Source organism: Salmo salar, chromosome 24 (assembly GCF_965601325.2).
Source record: "Salmo salar chromosome 24, fSalSal1, whole genome shotgun sequence".
Taxonomy (NCBI): domain Eukaryota; kingdom Metazoa; phylum Chordata; class Actinopteri; order Salmoniformes; family Salmonidae; genus Salmo; species Salmo salar.
This window is the reverse complement of record NC_138314.1, coordinates 40,084,072-40,110,904: the sequence shown is the minus strand read 5'-3', so window position 1 is coordinate 40,110,904 and position 26,833 is coordinate 40,084,072. Positions and strand designations below refer to the sequence as shown.

At 44.3% G+C, this 26,833-nt stretch overlaps 1 protein-coding gene across 1 annotated transcript in view; it reads right to left on the bottom strand.

The window, feature by feature from the left end:
- Positions 1–4,255: 4,255 nt before the first annotated feature.
- Positions 4,256–26,833, bottom strand: part of stpg2 (sperm-tail PG-rich repeat containing 2) — a 73,619-nt gene continuing 51,041 nt past the window's right edge. The window contains exons 11-14 of the mRNA XM_082968705.1: positions 20,046–20,214; positions 16,065–16,180; positions 7,209–7,356; positions 4,256–6,644 (exon numbers count right to left, since the gene is read on the bottom strand). Of these exons, the coding sequence (XP_082824831.1) occupies positions 7,222–7,356; positions 16,065–16,180; positions 20,046–20,214 (420 nt within the window). The 3' untranslated portion in view covers positions 4,256–6,644; positions 7,209–7,221. The remainder of the gene's footprint in view (positions 6,645–7,208; positions 7,357–16,064; positions 16,181–20,045; positions 20,215–26,833) is intronic.

Sequence of the window (26,833 nt, the reverse complement as noted above, 5' to 3'; positions counted from 1 at the left end):
AATGACAAAAAAAAATGTGTTTTACTTTTCTAATTATGTTGGTAACCAGTTTATAATAGCAATAAGGCACCTCAGGAGTTTGTGGTATATGGCGAATATACGATGGCTGAGTACTACTGTATGCCCTGAGAACAGCCCTTGGTATATTGGCCATATACCACACCACCTCGGACCTCATTGCTTAATCATAGCAGTCAAAACAAGTTGAATCGATATCCATTGATGGAACATGATCTGGAGAGTTTAATAAGGGGGATTTGTTTTTTTCTCCTGCGACATATTCTTAAACTCGCTAGAATTATTATTTTGATGGAAAACCGAATTTTGCTTCTTGGTCTACGTTGTTAAAAATGACGTCGATATTGCTTCGTAATTAGCTCGATAACCTAAGACAAAAGGGTTTATTGTATAAAATTTGGGCTAGTTTTCAGGCCTTGTGGGCAGGTTTTCAGAGGACATTGGGCAATTTTTTGTAACTAGACGCTGCAGCTTAGCCTAGTGGTTAGAGCGTTGGACTAGTAACCGAAAGGTTGCAAGATCGAATCCCCGAGCTGACAAGGTACAAATCTGTCGTTCTGCCCACTGTTCCTAAGCCGTCATTGAAAATAAGAATTTGTTCTTAAGTGACTTGCCTAGTTAAAGGTAAAATAAAGGTAAAATAAATCAATAAAAATCTTACCGGGGGAACTGTGCGCCTGCGCAGGTTAGATGGAACATTGGTTATGGGTGGTACACATATGTATATGGTGGAGAGGAATGTGCAGGGTATATGCAAATGAAATACTGTACTATCTACTATAGTAACTACCTCCACCACTCAGTGTCTGCCCCCTTCATGTGTGTAAGGCCAGTAGAGAGAATTTACTGAACATCTGCTTTAAACTTTCAAAGGAAAGAAGCAGTTTGACCGAGGAAAGATTTCAATAATTCAGATGTGTCTGAGCTAGAGTGCATGACTGCAGGTATGGAGTGGATTGACTTGGTAGAACTAGCAACATTTTATATTACATGGCGTGCGTGGCAACATTATTACGCTTTTGTTTTGTTTTGTTACATGACTGCCAGATATAAAGTGACAAGGTTATTTTATTGTAAACCTTTTTGTAAAAGGTATTTACCACATAATTTTTTTTTTTTTATAGAGGAAGGGTCAGGACCTTAACAGAAAAGCACACTGAGAAAAGAAAATGGTACCGATTGGTTGTGGATGAGGTGAGTTGCTGTGTGTGCGTGCATGCGTGTGTATGCTCTTGCACTCTGAAGGTCCTCTTTGTCGGCCTGTCTGCATCTCACAAAAATATCCCCAGGATCTGGGCACAGTGGGAGCCTTTGAAGGTTTCCTGTGAGAGGAGTGATAATGAAATCCATCTCCTTTCTCTGTGCCTTGCCTCAGCCCTGCCCTTGCCTCAGCCCTGCTCGAGCCTTGTCTCAGCCGCCTGCCTCAACCCCTTCTCAGTCCCCTGCCTCAACCCCTTCTCAGTCCCCTGCCTCAACCAGCCTGTCTCGACTAGCCTGTCTCAGCCCCCTGCCTCGACCCCCTGCCTCAACCCCTTCTCAGCCCCCTGCCTCGACCCCCTGCCTCAACCCCTTCTCAGCCCCCTGCCTCGACCCCCTGTCTCAACCTTTGCCCCAGCCTCCTGAACCTACTTAGTCTCCCACCAGCTGCATTACAAGAGATCTAAAGAGATGGCCTTCTGTTCACCACTCTTACAATGAGTCAGCACAGGTTAACCTCATCATTGATTACAGTGGACTACACCGCTTTTAATTGCACTGGATCACATCTTTGATATTCATGTGTGCTTTTCATCTATTGCAGGGATGGGCAACTTTGATAGGTGGTGGGGGCCACCCAAAAACGGAACTCATCACGAGGGGCCGCAGTGGCTAGTGGATCTGCAGCGAAGAGAAACATTTTGGGTTTTCAAGTTTAGTTCCTGCAATTCTGCACATTTTGCCATGGGTCGTAGAGAAAATGTTGCCGTTTTAAAGCAAGTTTGCTGCAATTCTACACATTTTGCCATGGGGTGGAGACCGATATTTGACCAATGGGCTGATGATCAATGGGCCCACGCCGTTCGGTAATTCGACCATGCTTACTACAAGTTTAGATAGCTTGTCACGAGAATAACTTTTTGTTGCTAATTGAGTGACGGCTGATGCACAACCAAATTTTCAAATTCCACCTTGTGTATTCTACTATTCTAACTCTCAACAGTAAGTTGAGCTCCTGACTGAGTTCCTAAACAAATTGCCTAGTTAACGTCTACAGTTAGAGAAGGATTTAGAAATAGATTTACTATCTACTGTATTATAGAGAGAAATCAACATTATGTTCTACAATTTTACTATGTTAAATAATAATAAATAGTTTTAATACTAAACTTAATATTCAATTTTTATTGATAATGATATTTAAAATTGTATTAATCTTTCAATTTTAAATATATTATGAATAGTATGATAGTATGAAATAGTATGAATAGTATATACTGTAGTGTCATATCAATTGTCTCCTGCGTTCATCAAAAGAAGTGACATCGGGTACACGCTACAACACTGAACTACAGTCAGTGTCATAACTCATTCGGATGCGGTGGCACATAGACAAGACAACGACAATGGTTATTACACAAGGAAAACAGGCGTCTTTAAAGTCTCCTTACCCTCCGGGAGATGAACTGAATGCATTTGGTGGCAGACGGACACTGGAGCAACAAAAGCCCCATTCGTGCATCGATCATTTTTATTCCTCTGCTCCATGTGCATATTTCAGCCTCTAAACAACAGGAATGACGGGCCTTGTAATGCACCATAATCACCATTTATTCCATCCACCTTTTTCCTGATCAAACACTCAGCGATGTGCTGTGATTGATCTGATTTAATTAGTTTGCCAATGTAAAACAGGTCGCTGTGATGGAAAGGTAAAGACGACGAGCGTGGAGAGAGACATAAATAACACAGCCTCTCTCTTCCCCTCAGACTGCTGAATAATGATGGGGGTAAATATCTCATCACACTAAAAGGCTCTGTGTGTGGAACAATGGCAGGATGAGGATGGGCAGTGGATCTATTGTGAACCTGTCCTGAGGGATGAGGATGGGCAGTGGATCTATTGTAAACCTGTCCTGCGGGATGAGGATGGGTAGTGGATCTATTGTAAACCTGTCCTGAGGGATGGGGATGGGTAGTGGATCTATTGTAAACCTGTCCTGCGGGATGAGGATGGGTAGTGGATCTATTGTAAACCTGTCCTGTGGGATGAGGATGGGTAGTGGATCTATTGTAAACCTGTCCTGTGGGATGAGGATGGGTAGTGTATCTATTGTGAACCTGTCCTGTGGGATGAGGATGGGTAGTGGATCTATTGTAAACCTGTCCTGAGGGATGAGGATGGGTAGTGGATCTATTGTAAACCTGTCCTGAGGGATGAGGATGGGTAGTGGATCTATTGTAAACCTGTCCTCTGGAAGCACATGGAGACAGAGTGTGTTGAAGGCAGCTAGAGAACCCTGGCACTTTGCATTGGTTGTGTTCCAAATTACACCCTATTCCCTGTTGAGCTCCATGGACCCTGGTCAAAAGTAGCGCACTAAGTAGGGAATAGGGTGCCATTTGGGCTACAATTTTTATCAGGAGGCACAAGCTGCTTCTCAGGCCACTGCCCCCACACCGCACCACCCCACCCCGCACCACACCACCCAAAGCCATCCCACATCCCACCACCCCACGCCACCCCACCATCCCATCCCACACCGCACCGCTCCACACCACCCCGCACCACATCACACCACCCCGCCACACCACACCACCACACCACCCCGCACCACATCACACCACCCCACGCCACCCCACCATCCCATCCCACACCGCACCGCTCCACACCACCCCGCACCACATCACACCACCCCGCCACACCACACCACCACACCACCCCGCACCACATCACACCACCCCACCACCACACTACACCATCCCACCACACCACCACACCACCCCACACTTCCTTTCCCCTTCATACTGTGAGTGTATGGCCCTGCGTTGACTAATCAAAGCATCAGTGCAAACAAGCATGTGATTTATCTACTGTCATCTGGAGAAAGAGAGGAAAGGAGGATAAATCTCTGCTCTGTGAGAGGAAGCGTTCTGTCTGTGGATCAGGATCTCCTGAAGGGTAGTCGTGACTATTTGAAAGGGCAACGTCCCCCTTGGCATTCTCATACAGTACAACACTGATAGGACGAAAACTAAGGACAGGAAAAAAATAAAACATGTTTTTATTAGCAAACAAAATAGACATACAGTACAATTTGGACATGATATCCTGGATGTGGATATCAATTGTTTCAACATCAATAATGAGCAGGGAGCTCAGACACCCATCTATATTTTACTGTCCTAATATCCAAGGTAAGATGAACTTTGGGATATGCACTGAGGGATCACTTACTATTTCATATTCAGACTACTTAGAAGTACGGTGGCTGGACGTAAACGAATCCAGTGTTGGGCACTGTGCCTAGAATAAGACAAGGTCTGCTTCCCAAAGAGTACACTTACATAGTGCACCACTTTTGACCATAGCCCTATAGACCCTGTTCAAAATGAGTTCACTATAGGGAATAGGGCACCGTTTGGGATGATAGGGAATAGGGCACCATTTGGGACGTAGAGGAGTGCTATGTGGCCTAGAGAGGGGCGGAACCACACGATTAGCGAGAGTATCTTATTAGTGTTTCCAAATGGGTAAATAAGTTATGAGACTTTTATTTGAAGGTAATCTGTTTGCCTTGAAACCTCTAAAACAAGGGTTGGAGACAGACCTCTGAAACCTCCAAAGCAGATGTTGGAGACAGACCTCTGAAACCAGATGTTGGAGACAGACCTCTGAAACCAGATGTTGGAGACAGACCTCTGAAACCTCCAAAGCAGATGTTGGAGACAGACCTCTGAAACCTCCAAACAGATGTTGGAGACAGACCTCTGAAACCAGATGTTGGAGACAGACCTCTGAAACCTCCAAAGCAGATGTTGGAGACAGACCTCTGAAACCTCCAAACAGATGTTGGAGACAGACCTCTGAAACCTCCTCATCTGAAACCTGATCTATCTACAGCTACCTTATTACTGGGAAGCATCTCCTACTGGAGAATTGATCTATCTACAGCTACCTTATTACTGGGAAGCATCTCCTACTGGAGAATTGATCTATCTACAGCTACCTTATTACTGGGAAGCATCTCCTACTGGAGAATTGATCTATCTACAGCTACCTTATTACTGGGAAGCATCTCCTACTGGAGAATTGATCTATCTACAGCTACCTTATTACTGGGAAGCATCTCCTACTGGAGAATTGATCTATCTACAGCTACCTTATTACTGGGAAGCATCTCCTACTGGAGAATTGATCTATCTACAGCTACCTTATTACTGGGAAGCATCTCCTACTGGAGAATTGATCTATCTACAGCTACCTTATTACTGGGAAGCATCTCCTACTGGAGAATTGATCTATCTACAGCTACCTTATTACTGGGAAGCATCTCCTACTGGAGAATTGATCTATCTACAGCTACCTTATTACTGGGAAGCATCTCCTACTGGAGAATTGATCTATCTACAACTACCCTATTACTTGTATCACCAATAATACTATTTAGGCCTGTATAATATTTACAATGGCATCAACAGCTATTGTTTCAATTCATCCCAGGATTCAACTCCAAATAGACTATACATATACAGTAAGCCTAGGGTTTCAGGTTCTGGTTGATTTCAAATGGAATCTTCATGTTAATCATTAATATGTTGGATTCACATCTCAATCTCAACCAAAAATCTAAGTTAAGAATACAACTAATTCAAATAAAACATTACTTAAAGTGAATTTAAAGTTTGATTCAATTAGATTATATTTAGTCGTATTCTTTAACTGTGACTTTTGGTTGAGATGGAGATGTGAATCCAACAGATCAATTATTCATTTGTAGACAAACTGGATATTGAATTGTGTTTGGTTGTCAACACAACCAAATATATGTAACTTCTGCTTGGATAGTTCCATCTGTGATACTGACTTAGTCTGGCTTTAATTCTAGTTTGTCTATTGATAATTGATATGTTGGACATTGTTTTTCCATTGGAATTTGGTTGTGCTTTTAGATGGTTGAAAGCACAGTGATAACACGTTGGAAAATCCACTAACTTTTGGCTGTCTTTTTGAGTGGGTGAATATAGGTTATAATCTCATTGAACAACGTCTCAACCAAATATTACCAAATTATCCACATTGAAATGGTGGTGGGCCCAGTGGGAGATGTGAGCATGTCTCAATGTAATCAAAAGTATGAAATTATCATGTTATTGTCAAATACAATATCTTATTCGGGCTTACTTGCAATCAATTTGCAGTGTATGAATTATACAAATTATGTTCAGCCCACCTGACCACCCGCTCAGGAAAAATTGGCCTGCAGCTCAATCTAGTTTTACCCCTGTTCTAAAGGTTGTTGAAGAATTATCAGTGTGTTTACAAATTAATGTAAAAGAAACATTTATTGTTTAACATCTATTTATTTTAATTGTTTTTCCCAATGCTGAAACATCAGGGCAGTCTGTGGTTTCCTCCAAAAAGCTCCCTGAAAAAAAAAATCAATCATGTTACTGCTGGTAAACAGACAACCTGGCCTCACAGGCCAGACACTTTATTCTGTTCTCATCAGATAATTACTGGAAACAAACTACCAGCTCCAAAATCCTTCAATCAATGCCTCACACTCATTGACACAGTTCAGAATGTAATGATATCTCTTTTGCCTTCACGTGACGAACACAGGATGGTACACAGGAATTCCACAATCCCCAACCTACCCCAGTACCTCACATTCTCCCCCAGGCAATGGATATAGCTGACGACCTACCCTGACTACCTACCCTGTTAACCTACCCTGACTACCTACCCTGACGACCTACCCCAGTACCTCACATTCTCCCCCGGGCAATGGATATACCTGAAGACTGACTCTGACGACCTACCCTTACGACCTACCCTTACGACCTACCCTGACAACATACCATGACGACCTACCCCAGTACCTCACATTCTCACCTACTGTATGCAAAGCTGAAATGGAGCATGTGTAAAATGCTGCTATCAGATACAGTTTGTGTCAGTACAGTTTGCAGAAGGACCTCCCTCTCACCTTTGACCCTGCTCTATACACTGCTGAGGGTGAGCGGCGGCGGCATGGTGCTCAATAGGTGAGGGGCAGGGTAGTGGTTGCTCAGCGGGTTGTTGAGGGTTACGTTGAACGTGCCCTTCAGAACCGTGTCCATGATCGCTGGGCTGAGCTGAGAGGGAAACACAACAAAACAAAGGGAAAGATTCAAACAACCTGGGAAGGAACTCCCTAAAGGGCAACAACGTGAGTAAAAGGTCAGTAATCCTTGTTGTAATCCATATGAGAACTGAATTCCATGTTTCCATTGCAACAGCAGTTCAGGGTGACCCAGTTTCCCTCTTGCAGAGGTGAGTGTGTGATGTTTTCCTGATGAGCAGCCCTGTGAAGAAACGGTCCCTTGGGCTGACTCCAGAGTATTTGAGTGATCAATAACATGGCGGATGTAGCTAGAGAAACACAGTGAAGAGATGTAGCTACTAGCTACAGAGAAACACAGTGAAGAGATGTAGCTACTAGCTACAGAGAAACACAGTGAAGAGATGTAGCTACTAGCTACAGAGAAACACAGTGAAGGGATGTAGCTACTAGCTACAGAGAAACACAGTGAAGGGATGTAGCTACTAGCTACAGAGAAACACAGTGAAGAGATGTAGCTACTAGCTACAGAGAAACACAGTGAAGAGATGTAGCTACTAGCTACAGAGAAACACAGTGAAGAGATGTAGCTACTAGCTACAGAGAAACACAGTGAAGAGATGTAGCTACTAGCTACAGAGAAACACAGTGAAGAGATGTAGCTACTAGCTACAGAGAAACACAGTGAAGAGATGTAGCTACTAGCTACAGAGAAACACAGTGAAGAGATGTAGCTACTAGCTACAGAGAAACACAGTGAAGAGATGTAGCTACTAGCTACAGAGAAACACAGTGAAGGGATGTAGCTACTAGCTACAGAGAAACACAGTGAAGAGATGTAGCTACTAGCTATAGAGAAACACAGTGAAGAGATGTAGCTACTAGCTTTTATTGTATTTATTTAACCTTTTTTTTTTAAACTAGGCAAGTCAGTTAAGAACAAATTATTATTTACAATGACGGCCTACACCGGTCAAATCCGGATGACGCCGGGCCAATTGTGCACCGCCATATGGGACTCCCAATCACGGCCGGTTGTGATACAGCCTGGAATCTAACCAGGGTCTGTAGTACCGCCTCTAGCACTGAGATGCAGTGCCTTAGACCGCAGCTACAGAGAAACACAGTGAAAAGAGCACAGCGGGCAACACAACAAGGAGAAGGAAGGGCAAAGTGATGACACTACACTCTTGGAAAAGGAAATCTATATGGATTTATGCACTGATTTGTGGAGGAAAAACTCTCAGGTCATTTAGGGTCAACTTGACCTTTTGTTTGAGTGACAATCTCAGACAAAAATGCTGGCCTGTGTGTTACAGAATATGACTACATAAAAATGTTAGGTGTGCCAACAATTCAAACCTTGAAATATCTCTCCTGACCCCATTTCATAATTTGCCAAGACGGAGATATCGCTGGTAGAGAATTCTGAACGTATCGGTATAACTACTACAATAACGTGGTTCACGCAGCTCTTGAAACAAAACAACATTTTCTTACAGTATGTAGCTCATTCCTCTAATCTTTTTTGTCGTTGTTTAATCTAATCAAATGTAATTTGTAGTCAGTCAGAATCAGTGAGGTTGTAAAAAGCATCTGTTCCTGTCATCGGTAGACTACACCAGGCTGAATAACAGCCTCAGCAGTCCTCAGTAACCTCGCTTAGAAAAAAAAGGTGCTATCTAGAACCTAAAGCGGTTCTCCGGCTGTCCTCATAGGAGAACCCTTTGAAGAAACCTTTTTGGTTCCAGGTAGAACCCTTTTGGGCTTCATGTAGAACCCTTCCCACAGAGGGTTCTACCTGGTACCAAAAAGTGTTCTAACTCTAACCCAAAAGGGTTATCCTATAGGGACAGCCGAAGAACCCTTTTGGAACCCTTTTTTCTACGTGTTGACAGTCAGTGGAGTGCAACACCTAGCTCCACCACCTGCTTTGTTTGAGAGACTGTGTTTGAGAGACTGTGTTTGTGAGACTGTGTGTGTGTGCATGTGAGTACTCGTACGCGTGTGCAGCCCCACCATGTACACCTCCGCTATGGTGGTGATTCCCTGGGCATCCCATCACCTGTTCAACCCCGGGGCACTTCAACCCCGGGGCACCCTAGTGCTGAACCCTCCCAAACACATCAAACAGATCGATAAGCACCAAGCCGCTCCACCTGCTGACCTTAAGACCACTAGAGTAGAGTACCACCTACTGACCTTAAGACCACTAGAGTAGACTACCACCTACTGACCTTAAGACCACTAGAGTAGACTACCACCTACTGACCATAAGACCACTAGAGTAGACTACCACCTGCTGACCTTAAGACCACTAGAGTAGACTACCACCTACTGACCTTAAGACCACTAGAGTAGACTACCACCTACTGACCTTAAGACCACTAGAGTAGACTACCACCTACTGACCTTAAGACCACTAGAGTAGACTACCACCTACTGACCTTAAGACCACTAGAGTAGACTACCACCTGCTGACCTTAAGACCACTAGAGTAGACTACCACCTGCTGACCTTAAGACCACTAGAGTAGACTACCACCTGCTGACCTTTAGACCACTAGAGTAGACTACCACCTGCTGACCTTAAGACCACTAGAGTAGACTACCACCTGCTGACCTTTAGACCACTAGAGTAGACTACCACCTACTGACCTTAAGACCACTAGAGTAGACTACCACCTACTGACCTTAAGACCACTAGAGCAGACTACCACCTACTGACCTTAAGACCACTAGAGTAGACTACCACCTGCTGACCTTTACATTTTACATTTACATTTTAGTCATTTAGCAGACGCTCTTATCCAGAGCGACTTACATTTCATTTCATACATTTTTTTTCCCCGTACTGGCCCCCCATGGGAATCGCACCCACAACCCTGGCGTTGCAAACACCATGCGTGCAAACACCATGCTCTACCAGCTGAGCTACAGGGAAGGCCACTTTAGACCACTAGAGCAGACTACCACCTACTGACCTTAAGACCACTAGAGTAGACTACCACCTGCTGACCTTTAGACCACTAGAGCAGAGTCAGAGTGCAGTATAGGAGTGTGGAGTTCACTAAAATAGCCAACAGCACAAAAAGAGGAAATCAGTGGGAATTCCACATGCACTTCAAAGCTTGACTAAAACCATCCTAGTTCTGAGATCCACAAATTCACATGCTGCGATCTGTATTCACAGTGCACATCGTGGCGGCAGCCCGATCTGTATGCCAGGAGCAACATTGGGAGAAGGAGCGGCTTGGTTCTTATCGATCTGTTTGATGTGTTTGGGAGGGTTCAGCACTAGGGTGCCCCGGGGTTGAAGTACCCCGGGGTTGAACAGGTGATGGGATACCCAGGGAATCACCACCACAGCGGGGGCACACAGAGGTGACACACGCATACACACTTATACAAGCATATACACGTGTACACACACACACACACACACACACACACACAGTCTCTCAAACACACACACACACACACACACACCACACACACACACACACACACACACACACACACACACACACACACACACACACACACACACACACAGTCGCTCAAACACAGACCCATTTGCTTGCTCTGTCTGTCACAATAACATATGTCAACTAGACACTTTCAAACCATGTAGTTCCACCGTGCCATTCCAACAGTGTATTGATTTACAGTTACTAGCCAATCACAGTGATATGAACTTCAGTTACTAGCCAATCACAGTGATATGAACTACAGTTACTAGCCAATCACAGTGATATGAGCTTCAAGGTTGTGTCCTAAATGGCTCCCTATTCCCTAAATAGTGTACTACTTTAGACCAGGTCTCTGGCCTCTGGTCAAAAAGTCTCTGGTCAAAAGGTCTCTGGTCAAAAGGTCTCTGCTCAAAATGTCTCTGGTCTCTGGTCAAAAGGTCTCTGGTCAAAAGGTCTCTGGTCAAAAGGTCTCTGGTCAAAATGTCTCTGGTCTCTGGTCAAAAGGTCTCTGGTCAAAAGGTCTCTGGTCAAAAGGTCTCTGGTCAAAAGGTCTCTGGTCAAAATGTCTCTGGTCTCTGGTCAAAAGGTCTCTGGTCAAAAAGTATCTGGTCAAAAGGTCTCTGGTCAAAAGGTCTCTGGTCAAAAGGTCTCTGGTCAAAAGGTCTCTGGTCAAAAAGTATCTGGTCAAAAGGTCTCTGGTGTCTGGTCAAAAGGTCTCTGGTCAAAAGGTCTCTGGTCAAAAGGTCTCTGGTCAAAAGGTCTCTCGTCAAAAGGTCTCCGGTGTCTGGTCAAAAGGTCTCTCGTCAAAAGGTCTCTGGTGTCTGGTCAAAAGGTCTCTCGTCAAAAGGTCTCTGGTGTCTGGTCAAAAGGTCTCTCGTCAAAAGGTCTCTGGTGTCTGGTCAAAAGGTCTCTGGTCAAAAGGTCTCTGGTCAAAAGGTCTCTGGTCAAAAGGTCTCTCGTCAAAAGGTCTCTGGTGTCTGGTCAAAAGGTCTCTCGTCAAAAGGTCTCTGGTGTCTGGTCAAAAGGTCTCTGGTCAAAAGGTCTCTGGTCAAAAGGTCTCTGCTCAAAAGGTCTCTGCTCAAAAGGTCTCTGCTCAAAAGGTCTCTGGTCTCTGATCAAAAGGTCTCTGGTCTCTGATCAAAAGGTCTCTGGTCTCTGGTCAAAAGGTCTCTCGTCAAAAGGTCTCTCGTCAAAAGGTCTCTCGACCTTTCGTCAAAAGGTCTCTCGTCAAAAGGTCTCTCGTCAAAAGGTCTCTCGTCTCTGCTCAAAAGGTCTCTGGTCTCTGCTCAAAAGGTCTCTGGTCTTTGGTCAAAAGGTCTCTGGTCTCTGGTCAAAAGGTCTCTGGTCTCTGGTCAAAAGGTCTCTCATCAAAAGGTCTCTGGTCAAAAGGTCTCTGCTCAAAAGGCCTCTGGTCAAAAGGTCTCTGGTCAAAAGGTCTCTGCTCAAAAGGTCTCTGCTCAAAAGGTCTCTGCTCAAAAGGTCTCTGCTCAAAAGGTCTCTGGTCAAAAGGTCTCTGCTCAAAAGGTCTCTGGTCAAAAGGTCTCTGGTCAAAAGGTCTCTCGTCAAAAGGTCTCTGGTCAAAAGGTCTCTGCTCAAAAGGTCTCTGCTCAAAAGGCCTCTGGTCAAAAGGTCTCTGGTCAAAAGGTCTCTGGTCAAAAGGTCTCTGCTCAAAAGGTCTCTGGTCTCTGCTCAAAAGGTCTCTCATCAAAAGGTCTCTGGTGAAAAGGTCTCTGCTCAAAAGGTCTCTGGTCTCTGCTCAAAAGGTCTCTGGTCTCTGCTCAAAAGGTCTCTCATCAAAAGGTCTCTGGTCTCTGGTCAAAAGGTCTCTTCTCAAAAGGTCTCTGGTCTCTGCTCAAAAGGTCTCTGCTCAAAAGGTCTCTGCTCAAAAGGTCTCTGCTCAAAAGGTCTCTGCTCAAAAGGTCTCTGTTCTCTCGTCAAAAGGTCTCTGGTCAAAAGGTCTCTGGTCAAAATGTCTCTGGTTAAAAGTAGTGAACTATATAGAGTATAGTTTCAGACGCAGACCAGCTACTGAACAGCTACTGACCAGCTACTGAACAGCTATTGAACAGCTATTGAACAGCGAGGGACACACCAGACCAGACCAGCTATTGAACGCGAGGGACACACCAGACCAGACCAGACCAGCTATTGAACAGCTATTGAACAGCGAGGGACACACCAGACCAGACCAGCTATTGAACAGCGAGGGACACACCAGACCAGACCAGCTATTGAACAGCTATTAAACAGCGAGGGACACACCAGACCAGACCAGACCAGCTATTGAACAGCTATTAAACAGCGAGGGACACTTTTGAAAGGTTTCTCTGCACCGTAATGTTTAATGCACCATAGCCTAATAAGACTGAAGAGAGGTAGGAGATCATATCAAACACTTCACAAGTTTTATGACTACAAGGTAATTCCCAAAGCTTTACTTTCTCAAAATAACAGATATGTACTACAGTAGAGTGTAGTGCCATGCTCGTTAAATCACAGGCCTACACATCGGAATCACAGAGCTCATTTGTCAAATACCTGTGAAATACATTTTGCATTACTTTCTACATTTTGTAAACAAAATACACCATTCATTTGTCTTTGCTACTACAACAGTTATATTCCAATTGTCCAAGTCGACAGAGATGGCTCAATACTGTTCTGTGTTAATGTCACGATGAGGATGGCTCAATACTGTTCTGTGTTAACGTCACGAGGAGGATGGCTCAATACTGTTCTGTGTTAATGTCACGATGAGGATGGCTCAATACTGTTCTGCGTTAACGTCACGAGGAGGATGGCTCAATACTGTTCTGTGTTAACTTCAAGATGAGGATGGCTCAATACTGTTCTGTGTTAATGTCACGAGGAGGATGGCTCAATACTGTTCTGTGTTAATGTCACAAGCAGGATGGCTCAATACTGTTCTGTGTTAACGTCACGATGAGGATGGCTCAATACTGTTCTGTGTTAATGTCACGATGAGGATGGCTCAATACTGTTCTGTGTTAATGTCACAATGAGGATGGCTCAATACTGTTCTGTGTTAATGTCACGATGAGGATGGCTCAATACTGTTCTGTGTTAATGTCACGAGGAGGATGGCTCAATACTGTTCTGTGTTAACGTCACGATGAGGATGGCTCAATACTGTTCTGTGTTAACGTCACGATGAGGATGGCTCAATACTGTTCTGTGTTAACGTCACGATGAGGATGGCTCAATACTGTTCTGTGTTAACGTCACGATGAGGATGGCTCAATACTGTTCTGTGTTAACGTCACGATGAGGATGGCTCAATACTGTTCTGTGTTAATGTCACGAGGAGGATGGCTCAATACTGTTCTGTGTTAACGTCACGATGAGGATGGCTCAATACTGTTCTGTGTTAACGTCACGATGAGGATGGCTCAATACTGTTCTGTGTTAACATCACGATGAGGATGGCTCAATACTGTTCTGTGTTAACGTCACGAGGAGGATGGCTCAATACTGTTCTGTGTTAACGTCACGATGAGGATGGCTCAATACTGTTCTGTGTTAACGTCACGATGAGGATGGCTCAATACTGTTCTGTGTTAATGTCACGATGAGTGTTTGATAGATACCCTTTGATTTGATATTTTCAAATACTCTGTGTTTGTTAAAGTCTGCCTGGAGAGCCAATGACATGCGGATGACTCAACACTATACACGTCAGCTACCGTAGTGACTGAAATGACTGCGACACTTAACACAGATCTGCAGGTAGTTTCAGAACGGGTGGCAAGGAATAAGTTAGTCCTAAAAATTTTAAAAACTAAAAGCATTGTATTTGGGACAAATCATTCACTAAACCCTAAACCTCAACTACATCTTGTAATAAATCATGTGGAAATTGAGCAAGTTGATGTGACTAAACGGCTTGGAGTAACCCTGGATTATAAACTGTCATGGTCAAAACATTGATACAACAGTAGCTAAGATAGAAGTCTGTCCATAATAAAGCGCTTCTCTGCCTTCTTAACAACACTATCAACAAGGCAGGTCCTACAGGCCCTAGTTTTGTCACACCTGGAGTACTGTCCAGTCATGTGGTCAGGTGCCATAAAGAGGGACTTAGGAAAATTGCAATTGGCCCAGAACAGAGCAGCACGGCTGGCTCTTAAATGTACACGGAGTGCAAACATTAATGATATGCATGTCAATATCTCATGGCTCAAAGTGGAGGACAGATTGTCTTCATCACTACTTGTTTTTGGAAGAGGTATTGACAAGCTGAATGCAACTTGGTGTCTGTTTAAACTACTGGCACAAAGCTCAGACACCCATGCATACCCCACAAGACATGCCACCAGAGGTCTCTTCACAGTCCCCAAGTCCAGAAGAGACTGTGGGAGATGCACAATACTACATAGAGCCATGTCTACATGGAACTCTATTCCACATCAAGTAACTGATGCAAACAGTAATATCAGATTTTAAAAAACAGGTAAAAATACACATTATGGAATAGCGGGGACTGTGAAGAGACACACACACACATGCACAGATACACGCATACAAACACACAAACGCTAGCACACGCACTCTACACACAGGTACATTGTAATATTGTTGTATGGTGTGTTGTGTATGTGGTGGTGTGTCAGTGTTATATGATGTACTGTTTTACCTTTTGTTTTAAGTGTAATGTAAGTGTCAATGTGTTTGGACCCCAGGAAGAGTAGCTGCTGCCTTGGCAGGAACTAATGGGGATCCCTAATAAACCCCAGGAAGAGTAGCTGCTGCCTTGGCAGGAACTAATGGGGATCCCTAATAAACCTCAGGAAGAGTAGCTGCTGCCTTGGCAGGAAGTAATGGGGATCTATAATAAACCCCAGGAAGAGTAGCTGCTGCCTTGGCAGGAATTAATGGGGATCTATAATAAACCCCAGGAAGAGTAGCTGCTGCCTTGGCAGGAACTAATGGGGATCCATAATAAACCCCAGGAAGAGTAGCTGCTGCCTTGGCAGGAACTAATGGGGATCCATAATAAACCCCAGGAAGAGTAGCTGCTGCCATGGCAGGAACTAATGGAGATGCATAAGAAAAAACAAATATAAAATGTGCAGCAATTTTGGTACTTATCTATTGGTTTATTAAGACAGGCAAGCTCAAAAAGTCACAAATAAAGTGTTTGAATCGCTTTTGAAACCGAGATTCTCATAATGTTGGGGCAATTCATGTACGTTTAAGCATCTCAAAAAGACTGATGTTACAAGGTAAAAGCTAGTCTGATAGTGAGTTACCTCATAGGTGCCTGGGCCGGGGTTGGTGTTCTTGGGGACTTTGAAGCGATCCTCCCTGGACACGATCAGAGCCATCTGGGGACTGGACTTGATGTCAGGACTATACTGACCTGGACCTGGTGGACAGAGGAGAGGAAAGTAGAGGAGAGGGATAGGAGAATAGAATAGAGGAGAATAGAATAGAGGAGAATAGAATAGAGGAGAATAGAGGAGAGGAGAATAGAATAGAGGAGAATAGAATAGAGGAGAATAGAATAGAATAGAGGAGAATAGAATAGAGGAGAATAGAATAGAGGAGAATAGAATAGAGGAGAATAGAATAGAGGAGAATAGAATAGAGGAGAATAGAATAGAGGAGAATAGAGGAGAATAGAATAGAGGAGAATAGAGGAGAATATAGGAGAATAGAGGAGAATAGAATAGAGGAGAATATAGGAGAATAGAGGAGAAAAGAATAAAGGAGAGTAGAGGTGAATATAGGAGAATAGAGGAGAATAGAATAGAGGAGAATAGAATAAAAGAGAGTAGAGGTGAATATAGGAGAATAGAGGAGAATAGAATAGAGGAGAATAGAATAAAGGAGAGTAGAGGAGAATAGAGGAGAATAGAGGAGAATAGAATAGAATAGAATAGAGGAGAATAGAATAAAGGAGAGTAGAGGAGAATAGAGGAGAGTAGAGGAGAAGAGGGGAGAATTAAAGAGGGAGAATAGAGGAGAGGAGAGAAGAGGACAATAGAATAGAATAATAAAATAGAGGAGAGGAGGGAAGGGGATAAGAGAGGAGGGGGAGAGGAGAGGAGGGGAGGGGGAGAGGAGATGAGAGGGGGATGAGGAGATGAGAGGAGGGGGAGAGGAGAAGAGAGGAGGGGGAGAGGAGAAGAGAGGAGGGGGAGAGGAGAAGAGGGGAGGGGGAGAGGAGATGCGAGGGAAGGGGAGAGGAGATGGGAGGGAAGGGGAGAGGAGGGGAGAGGAGGGGGGCGGAGAGGAGGGGAGAGGGAGAGGAGGGGATAGGAGAGGGGAGGAGAGGAGAGGAGGGGAGAGGGAGAGGAAAGGATAGGAGAGGGGAGGGAAGGGGAGAGGAGGGGCGGCGGAGAGGAGAGGAGGGGATAGGAGAGGGGAGGAGAGGGGGAGAGGAGAGGGGGAGAGAAGAGTCAGGCTCTGAGCCTCATCACCATAAACCATTCATATTCCAATAAGATACCACTTGAGAAGAAAAGTGTAGAGTAGGGACTGAGCTAACTCTCAATGACTCACTCACTCGGTCACTGATGTAAACAACAAATGATCCTAGCAATACAGAGTGAATGAAAACATGACGAGGTAATACAACTCTTTAAGTATGCTAGATGACATTTGGACTAAATGATGAAAACAAGGTTGAGGAAGAAAATGTAACCAGTAGGGCCTGGGGGTTCCCGCACCGAATCACTTGTCTGACCCCCAGCTAACTCAAAGGTGCTCACCGCCACAGAAAAATGTGATTGGTTTCTAGAGTTATTTTGCATTCTGAACATTCCCATTTCACCTGGAGCAGATTCCGTGTCGTAGAGCCCATTTCTACCGCAGCCATTGGGTGACTGCAGAAGTATACACCTAATATTGTTGAACATATTCCAATCAAGTTGACATCAAAATGTGATTGCAAAAAGGCATGGATGAGGGGTGAAATAATACCCCATATTCTGAAATGCAAATTAAATAATGGCTGAAATGAACTCGCTATGTGTTTGAGAGCACACTTTGCACACAGCCAGATCTATTTATATGCAAATCAATCTCTTGTTAAGGGGTTGAGTCTTGGGTAAAATAGGTTGCATAAATTATCCAAATAAGTCATGAATCTTTTTTTGAAAGAACATCTGCAATGAAAGTATAATTGAAGTAAAAATTAGGCTAACCACAAAGAGAAACGGACACTGTATTTGAATGGAAGGACATTGGTCTCCTCAACAAGCCCAGTCTATTGTCTCCTCAACAAGCCCAGTTTATTGTCACCTCAACAAGCCCAGTTTCTTGTCTCCTCAACAAGCCCAGTCTATTGTCACCTCAACAAGCCCAGTCTATTGTCTCCTCAACAAGCCCAGTCTACTGGTCTCCTCAACAAGCCCAGTCTATTGTCTCCTCAACAAGCCCAGTTTATTGTCACCTCAACAAGCCCAGTTTCTTGTCTCCTCAACAAGCCCAGTCTATTGTCACCTCAACAAGCCCAGTCTATTGTCTCCTCAACAAGCCCAGTCTTCAGTCTCCTCAACAAGCCCAGTCTATTGTCTCCTCAACAAGCCCAGTTTATTGTCTCCTCAACAAGCCCAGTCTATTGTCTCCTCAACAAGCCCAGTCTACTGGTCTCCTCAACAAGCCCAGTCTATTGTCACCTCAACAAGCCCAGTCTATTGTCACCTCAACAAGCCCAGTCTATTGTCTCCTCAACAAGCCCAGTCTATTGTCACCTCAACAAGCCCAGTCTATTGTCTCCTCAACAAGCCCAGTCTACTGGTCTCCTCAACAAGCCCAGTCTATTGTCTCCTCAACAAGCCCAGTCTATTGTCTCCTCAACAAGCCCAGTCTATTGTCACCTCAACAAGCCCAGTCTATTGTCACCTCAACAAGCCCAGTCTATTGTCTCCTCAACAAGCCCAGTCTATTGTCACCTCAACAAGCCCAGTCTATTGTCTCCTCAACAAGCCCAGTTTATTGTCTCCTCAACAAGCCCAGTTTATTGTCTCCTCAACAAGCCCAGTCTTCAGTCTCCTCAACAAGCTCCGTTTATTGTCCTTCCCTGTAGCTCAGTTGGTAGAGCATGGTGTTTGCAATGCCAGGGTTGTGGGTTCGATTCAAACGGGGGGCCAGTACGGGGAGAAAAAATAAATAATGAAATGTATGAAAATGAAATGAAATGTATGCATTCACTACTGTAAGTCGCTCTGGATAAGAGCGTCTGCTAAATGACCTAAATGTAAAAAATGTAAAATTGTCACCTCAACAAGCCCAGTCTATTGTCTCCTCAACAAGCCCAGTCTATTGCCTCCTCAACAAGCCCAGTTTATTGTCTCCTCAACAAGCCCAGTTTATTGTCTCCTCAACAAGCCCAGTCTATTGTCTCCTCAACAAGCCCAGTCTATTGTCACCTCAACAAGCCCAGTCTATTGTCACCTCAAAAAGCCCAGTTTATTGTCTCCTCAACAAGCCCAGTCTATTGTCACCTCAACAAGCCCAGTCTATTGTCACCTCAACAAGTCCAGTCTATTGTCACCCCAACAAGCCCAGTCTATTGGTCTCCTCAACAAGCCCAGTCTATTGTCTCCTCAACAAGCCCAGTCTATTGTTTCCTCAACAAGCCCAGTCTATTGTCTCCTCAACAAGCCCAGTCTATTGTCTCCTCAACAAGCCCAGTCTTCAGTCTCCTCAACAAGCCCAGTCTATTGTCTCCTCAACAAGCCCAGTCTTCAGTCTCCTCAACAAGCCCAGTCTATTGTCTCCTCAACAAGCCCAGTCTATTGTCTCCTCAACAAGCCCAGTCTTCAGTCTCCTCAGACTAGAGTACACCCTTATTCATGTATTCTGTAGTATTCTCAAACAATTTCAACCCTCACCTCTCTATAATGACACTTTCTAGCTATTTGTTCACTTGATTTGACTCAACATCACTTTAATGGAGTAGCCCGCAACAGTGTGAAGATACAAATCTAGGATCAGCTTTCCCTGCCACAATCTTAACTTTAACCATTAGTGGGGATAAAGCAAAACTGACCCAAGATCAGTGTCTAGGGGGCAACTTCACACTACACCACAGTGTAGCCTACAGCAGGGGTTCCCAAACTTTTTCCACTCAGGCCCCCCTTCCAGCATTGGGTAAGATCCTGATGAACGACCCAATTTCAAAATGTCACCTTGTGCATTCTACTATTACAACTTTGAGGAGTAAGTTGAAAGCCGGAGTTCCTAGGGGGCCCCACAGTTTGGGAACCACTGGTCTAGAGTACCTGGGAAGTCCGGATCGTAGCTCAAGAAAGAGGAGTGTCTGGGTGCTGCGCTCAGGAATGAGCTCTGGCGTTTCCTGCCCCCCTCGCTCCTGGGTTCTGAGAAGGAGGCACGGCCGTACGTTTTCTCAAAAGACTCCCGCACGTTGTAGGAACTGGGAGGAGGGGTGTCCTGGGGAGAAGAAGAAGAATACTTTATTGTCCATTAACTGGTAGAAAATAAACATTTGTTTTTATGCTCACAACCCAAGCTCCCGAGAGGGGTTGGAAGCAATGGGACTGGTGCAGAGCAGCACCCCTGGAGCAATTGAAGGGGGTTACATGCCTTGCTCAAGGTCACAACACAGAGAGATGATGATATGGTCACGACACAGAGAGATGATGATATGACCACAACACAGAGAGATGATGATATGACCACAACAGAGAGAGATGACGATATGACCACAACACAGAGAGATGATGATATGACCACAACAGAGAGAGATGACGATATGACCACAACACAGAGAGATGATGAAATGACCACAACACAGAGAGATGACGATATGACCACAACACCGACAGATGATGATATGGTCACGACACAGAGAGATGACGATATGACCACAACACAGAGAGATGACGATATGAAGGTGTGCCAATCCAGACGAACAGAGAGGAGGAACAGAGAGGAGGAACAGAGAGGAGGAACAGAGAGGAGAAATGGAAGAGAGAACAGGGAGTGAAGTATACCGATATAGAAATATGATTTGGGTTTTCTCACCAGAATAAATTTGCTCAACATTTTGACTGATCCAGACAATCAGCATTTTTATTTTAATGATCAAATCCCTCGGTATGACCTTGGCTGCAATAACACTGGTCTGAGAAGTCAACAGACACCATACCCTTCTCTGACATCCTAGCTGATTGGCTCACCACAAAACATTGTGACGGGAACATCTGACAGGCACTCCTATCAATAACATGTTCCTTGTCTAACAACATGGTCCATTCACAGTACAGTGGGGTCTAATGAGCGAACCTGTTCCCTCCATGGGGCTGTTAGCCGGCCCTCAGTAGCCTCTCTACAGGGGGGGCCTCATTACATACAATAAATTACCCTTCAGCCTAACATAAAAACAATTAATAATAATAATAACAACTGACCACACCAGCCTGTCAACATCACAACACTGACTAAATCACTCATTGGCTGTAATGACCAGAGACCAGACAAGGAAGACACATATCTCTAATATGACTCTATGAAAACTACAATTATAAATGACTATGAATAATGTCGTTACGATTCATATGGATTATCTGTCTAAACCAGTAAGGAGATGTGTATTTTTCCAACCTGGCACTACGTTATATCCTTACTGCTCCCATCCACCCTGAAATCCAGCTCCTTCCCGCTGGACGCAGGTAGACTACCTAAGGTTTAAAAAAATAAGTTCTCTTTTATTCCGAATGCAATTTTGCAACTTAACAAATGTTGGACTAATTGCTCTCAGCACTTGCACTATGAAATTGCACTTACCCTGCCTATTTGTTTGTAAATATCCTTTGTTATTTATTGTACATTTTTAGATGTTATATGTTTTATGACTGCTGCAAGATTGCCTCTTTGATGACATTAAAGTTTTCTGAATCTGAATGATCCCCTACTCCTCAGACTCCTCCTACCACTGCTACAAATAGTTTTAGTGATGGTGAGAGAGTGCTATGTGTTATGGCTAGCTCAGCTACGCTAGCAAGATGAATACTGTGGGGCTATATAGCTAGCTCAGCTACGCTAGCTAGATGAATACTGCGGGGCTATACAGCTAGCTCAGCTACACTAGCCAGATTAATACTGCAGGGCTATATACCGTAGACTATTAAGCGCACCTGAATATAAGCCGCACCCACTGAATTAAAAAAATATATTATTTTGAACATAAATAAGCCGCACATGTCTATAAGCCGCAGGTGCCTACCGGTACATTGAAACAAATGAACTTTACACAGGCTTTAACGAAACATGGCTTGTAACAAAAATAAATAGGCTTTAACGAAACACGGCTTGTAACAGAAAATAAAAAATTAGCAGTAAGCTTTAGTTGTCTTTTTGCACTGAGTCAATTCCTCACGCTGCTGTTTCCAACGTCTTATCATCGACTCATTAAGACCAAGCTCCCATGCAGCAGCTCTATTTCCTTTTCCAACAGCCAGATCAATCGCCTTCAACTTGAAAGCTGCATCATATGCATTTCTCCGTGTCTTTGCCATGATGAGGGTGACAAAATGACTACTGTAATCAGAATGATGGGAAGTTTGAGAGCGCTCGATTTAATCTAAACAGTAAACAAAAAAGTTGTTTGACCTTAACCCGTTCGGCAATTTCATTGGTCTAATGAAAGCTTCATCCCGCCAAAAAACTGAGCACGTCACAGAATGTGTTTTTTTTTTTGAAAAAAAAATTGAAAGTGGGAGAAATCCATATATTAGCCGCGTCATTGTTTAAGCCGCGAGGTTCAAAGCTTGGGAAAAAAGTTGCGGCTTATAGTCCGGAATTTACTGTAGCTAGCTCAGCTACGCTAGCTAGATGAATAGTGTGGGGCTATATAGCTAGCTCAACTACGCTAGCTAGATGAATACTCCGGGGCTATACAGCTAGCTCAGCTACACTAGCCAGATGAATACTGCGGGGCTATATAGCTAGCTCAGCTACGCTAACTAGATGAATACTGCGGGGCTATATAGCTAGCTCAGCTACACTAGCCAGATGAATACTGCGGGGCTATATAGCTAGCTCAGCTATGCTAGGTAGATGAATACTGTGGGGCTATATAGCTAGCTCTTAGACATTGTTTTGCATTCCATTAGACATTACCTATATAGGGCACTACTTTAGACCTACAGGGCTCTGTTCAAAAGTAGTGCAGTCAAGTTTTTACAGTTACGTGCACAAGCAGAGTGAAATGCCTTTCTTGCAAAGCAAAGTTGGGTCAGAGCTCGCAAGACGACAGCCATACAGTACAGATAGCTTGCCTGATCTGTTTGATACCATTCCATTCATTCTGTTCCAGAAATTACAATGAGCCCGTCCTCCCCAATTAAGGTAGCACCAGCCGCCTGTGACGCACCCACCACGAGGTGTTGGAAGCAATGGGTCAGGCAAAGTGCAGCTCCCCTGAAACAATTGTGGGGGGTTAAGTGCCTTGCTCAACGGCACAACACAGAGACACAGAGAGATGACGATATGGTCACAACTCAGAGAGATGACGATATGGTCACAACACAGAGAGATGACGATATGGTCACAACACAGAGAGATGACGATATGGTCACAACACAGAGAGATGACGATATGGTCACAACACAGAGAGATGACGATATGGTCACGACACAGAGAGATGACGATATGACCACAACACAGAGAGATGACGATATGGTCACAACACAGAGACACAGAGAGATGACGATATGGTCACAACACAGAGAGATGACGATATGGTCACAACACAGAGACACAGAGAGATGACGATATGGTTACAACACAGAGAGATGACGATATGGTCACAACACAGAGAGATGACGATATGGTCACAACACAGAGAGATGACGATATGAAGGTGTGTGAACAGGGACCCTATTTGGGACTAGAGAGACACAGAACTGAGAGAGGAGAGCTGTGGCTAGTAGCATATGAAAATGGTATTGAAATGAATTGCACGATCGAGATGGAAATGACAGGTTGGCTGTACCTGTGAGGCTATACCTGTGGACCGGCTGAAATGACAGGTTGGCTGTACCTGTGAGGCTATACCTGTAGAGACCGGCTGAAATGACAGGTTGGCTGTACCTGTGAGACTATACCTGTAGAGACCGGCTGAAATGACAGGTTGGCTGTACCTGTGAGACTATACCTGTAGAGACCGGCTGAAATGACAGGTTGGCTGTACCTGTGAAGACCGGCTGAGATCTTTTTCTAACAATAGAACACATTTCATTTGTCCTCTCCCGTCTGTCACGGAGCCCCAATATGGCTGTAATTACACCTGATGGGAATTTAACTACCGTTCTCACCACCTCTCACCTATTGACAGTAGTCACAATACACTTAATTACAGAGCGGTGCGCCAGCCACGTCTGTCCAATTTCTCTCTCCCGTTTATCGCCATCTATATGCATTTAGAAGTTTCATTTAATGAGCGCTCACACAGGCACTGACATGAAACATAATGAAAGGGAATACTGATGTGATTTCCCCCTGATTAGCGTCTAGACGTGTTGTTACCATCTAGATGTTTGCGATTCTTTTCGACACTGAAGAATATGAAGAATTCAAACTAGGACAAGTCGATTGGTTAATTGGGCATGTGTTTAGAATGGGAGCTGTAATTGATTCCCTATTGTTGCGGTTGAGTTCAGAATGTTTTTTTGGACTGGTCAGAAAGGTAAACAGTGTGTAATGCCAGAGTCTGGCTTAGCGGTAGTGCGGCTGACTTCACATGTCCCCAGACGGGGACGGGGGGACGGGGACGGGGGGACGGGGACGGGGGGGATCCCTGAGTCCACCTTTCCTAGCTGCTGTCTCCCCGTCTAGTCCTATCGATGACAATAATTAATCAATCTCAATAAAATTAAACATCTGAAAAAGAAAGAAAGAAACAGGTAGAAGGTCAGCGTTGAAGTGAACCAATGATTCCACCTTCGTGGCACATGTACTAATTACCTACTATGATTCCTTCCTCAGAACAAGCGCTACGTGAAGACAGGGGGGGGCTAAATCCCAAATGGCATCCTATTCCCTACATAGTGAACTACTTAATATGTATGACCATACAGGCTCCGGTCAAAAGTAGTGCACTATATAGTGTGCCGTTTGGGATGAAGCCAGACCTTTTTTAGCTCTGCCTGACAGCCTCACACTAAAGACCATGCTTGTGACATGAACAGTGTACCAGCCATTCCTCTTCTTCTCAGCTCACAGTAGAAGACCATTCCTCATCTCATTAAACCCTCTCCATTAAACAATGAGGAAGTTATTTTCAGATGAGGCGGCCATTTAATTTTTCCACCCCATAAATACCGAGCTATATTTATAGTGTATGTTTCATTGAAGCTTCTGCACACTCAGCCGCAGTGGTTAAATAATCGGTTTCTGCTTTATTTAGTTCAAGGGGAGGAATTTGGTGTTATAATGGGCTCTTAGACGGATCATTAAACCACAGGAATGATAGGGAATCACCATATGCTTGTAGTATGGTTTTATAGATACTATAGCCGCCGATGGCTACAGATCTGCTGCTATCTTCCTCTTTCTTCTCTCTCTCCCATAAATGTGTCTGACATAAATCAAACCGGGACTTTCTCACAAAACCAGATGAAGAATTTTATATTCTATGTTTACATATCCAGGATGTTTTATGAAAACAGGGGAGTGCAGAAATTCTCTTATCCTAGCAACAATTACGAATACAAAATACGAACAAATATGAAAATGTACACAGTCACTACTTCAAGTTGCTCTGGATAAGAGCGTCTGCTAAATTACTCAAATGTAAATGTAAAAATGAAGCAGAGAAGGACATTCTAGTCAAAGGGTGAACAGATTTAACACATCAATACATTGTCTTTTGATAGCTTGTTCCTCTCTCCTTCTCCCATTCCCTCTCTTCCCCCTCCCTCTTCCTCCCTGAACTTCACCTCCCTCTCGCCGTCGTTCCTTTGTCGTTCCTTTGTATTCCCTCTCTTCCCCCTCCCTTCACCACACCTCCCTCTCTCTGTCTTCTCTCCCTCTCCCTCCCTCTCTTTCTTTCTCTCGCTCATCTGGCGGTGAGCGGAGTGACCAGGCTTTGGCAGTGGAGAATCCTAGGCAACCACCAGGCAGCTATACTGTAGGCCCCACAGCTGGGTCCACTCAGCTACCAGACTAACAGACTGTCTGCAGCCTCTTGGCTGTATAAACAGGCAGCATCCCTAAACCGCACCAGGCCTCGTCCCGCCACAGTTACCGACACGCTCCCAGCATCCCCCTCACCTGTTCCTCCACACACAGCTGTCTACACACACAGCTGTCTCCCACATGTTCCTCCACATTCCATGTGGAAGGGTAAGGAAGAGAGGGCACAGAAAAATAAGATTCAGGAGAAAAATCTCCCTGGTATTCCGCCGTAGGACAGAACTGTGCATTGCCTACTGATAGAGATGATGTGAAAGCAGCAACATTGAGGTATGGTGAAATCCAGAAGCCGTATTATCATCTTGAAGAGCGTGAAAAACATCAGTCGGACAGCAGGTCAAAGGATGCAATGTTTCCTCTTTTTGTTGTAGTTCTTGCAAGGCACCAAGCCTCTGATTTTAGACATGATGTCAGAACAGAGACACTGTGACAGATGTATGTCTCAAAGTCAGGGATTTGTTGGGTCTTTGCTGTGAGGGATTTGTTGGTTCTTTGCTGTGAGGGATTTGTTGGTTCTTTGCTGTGAGGGATTTGTTGGTTCTTTGCTGTGAGGGATTTGTTGGATATTTGCTGTGAGGGATTTGTTGGATATTTGCTGTGAGGGATTTGTTGGATATTTGCTGTGAGGGATTTGTTGGATATTTGCTGTGAGGGATTTGTTGGTTCTTTGCTGTGAGGGATTTGTTGGTTCTTTGCTGTGAGGGATTTGTTGGATATTTGCTGTGAGGGATTTGTTGGTTCTTTGCTGTGAGGGATTTGTTGGATATTTGCTGTGAGGGATTTGTTGGTTCTTTGCTGTGAGGGATTTGTTGGTTCTTTGCTGTGAGGGATTTGTTGGTTCTTTGCTGTGAGG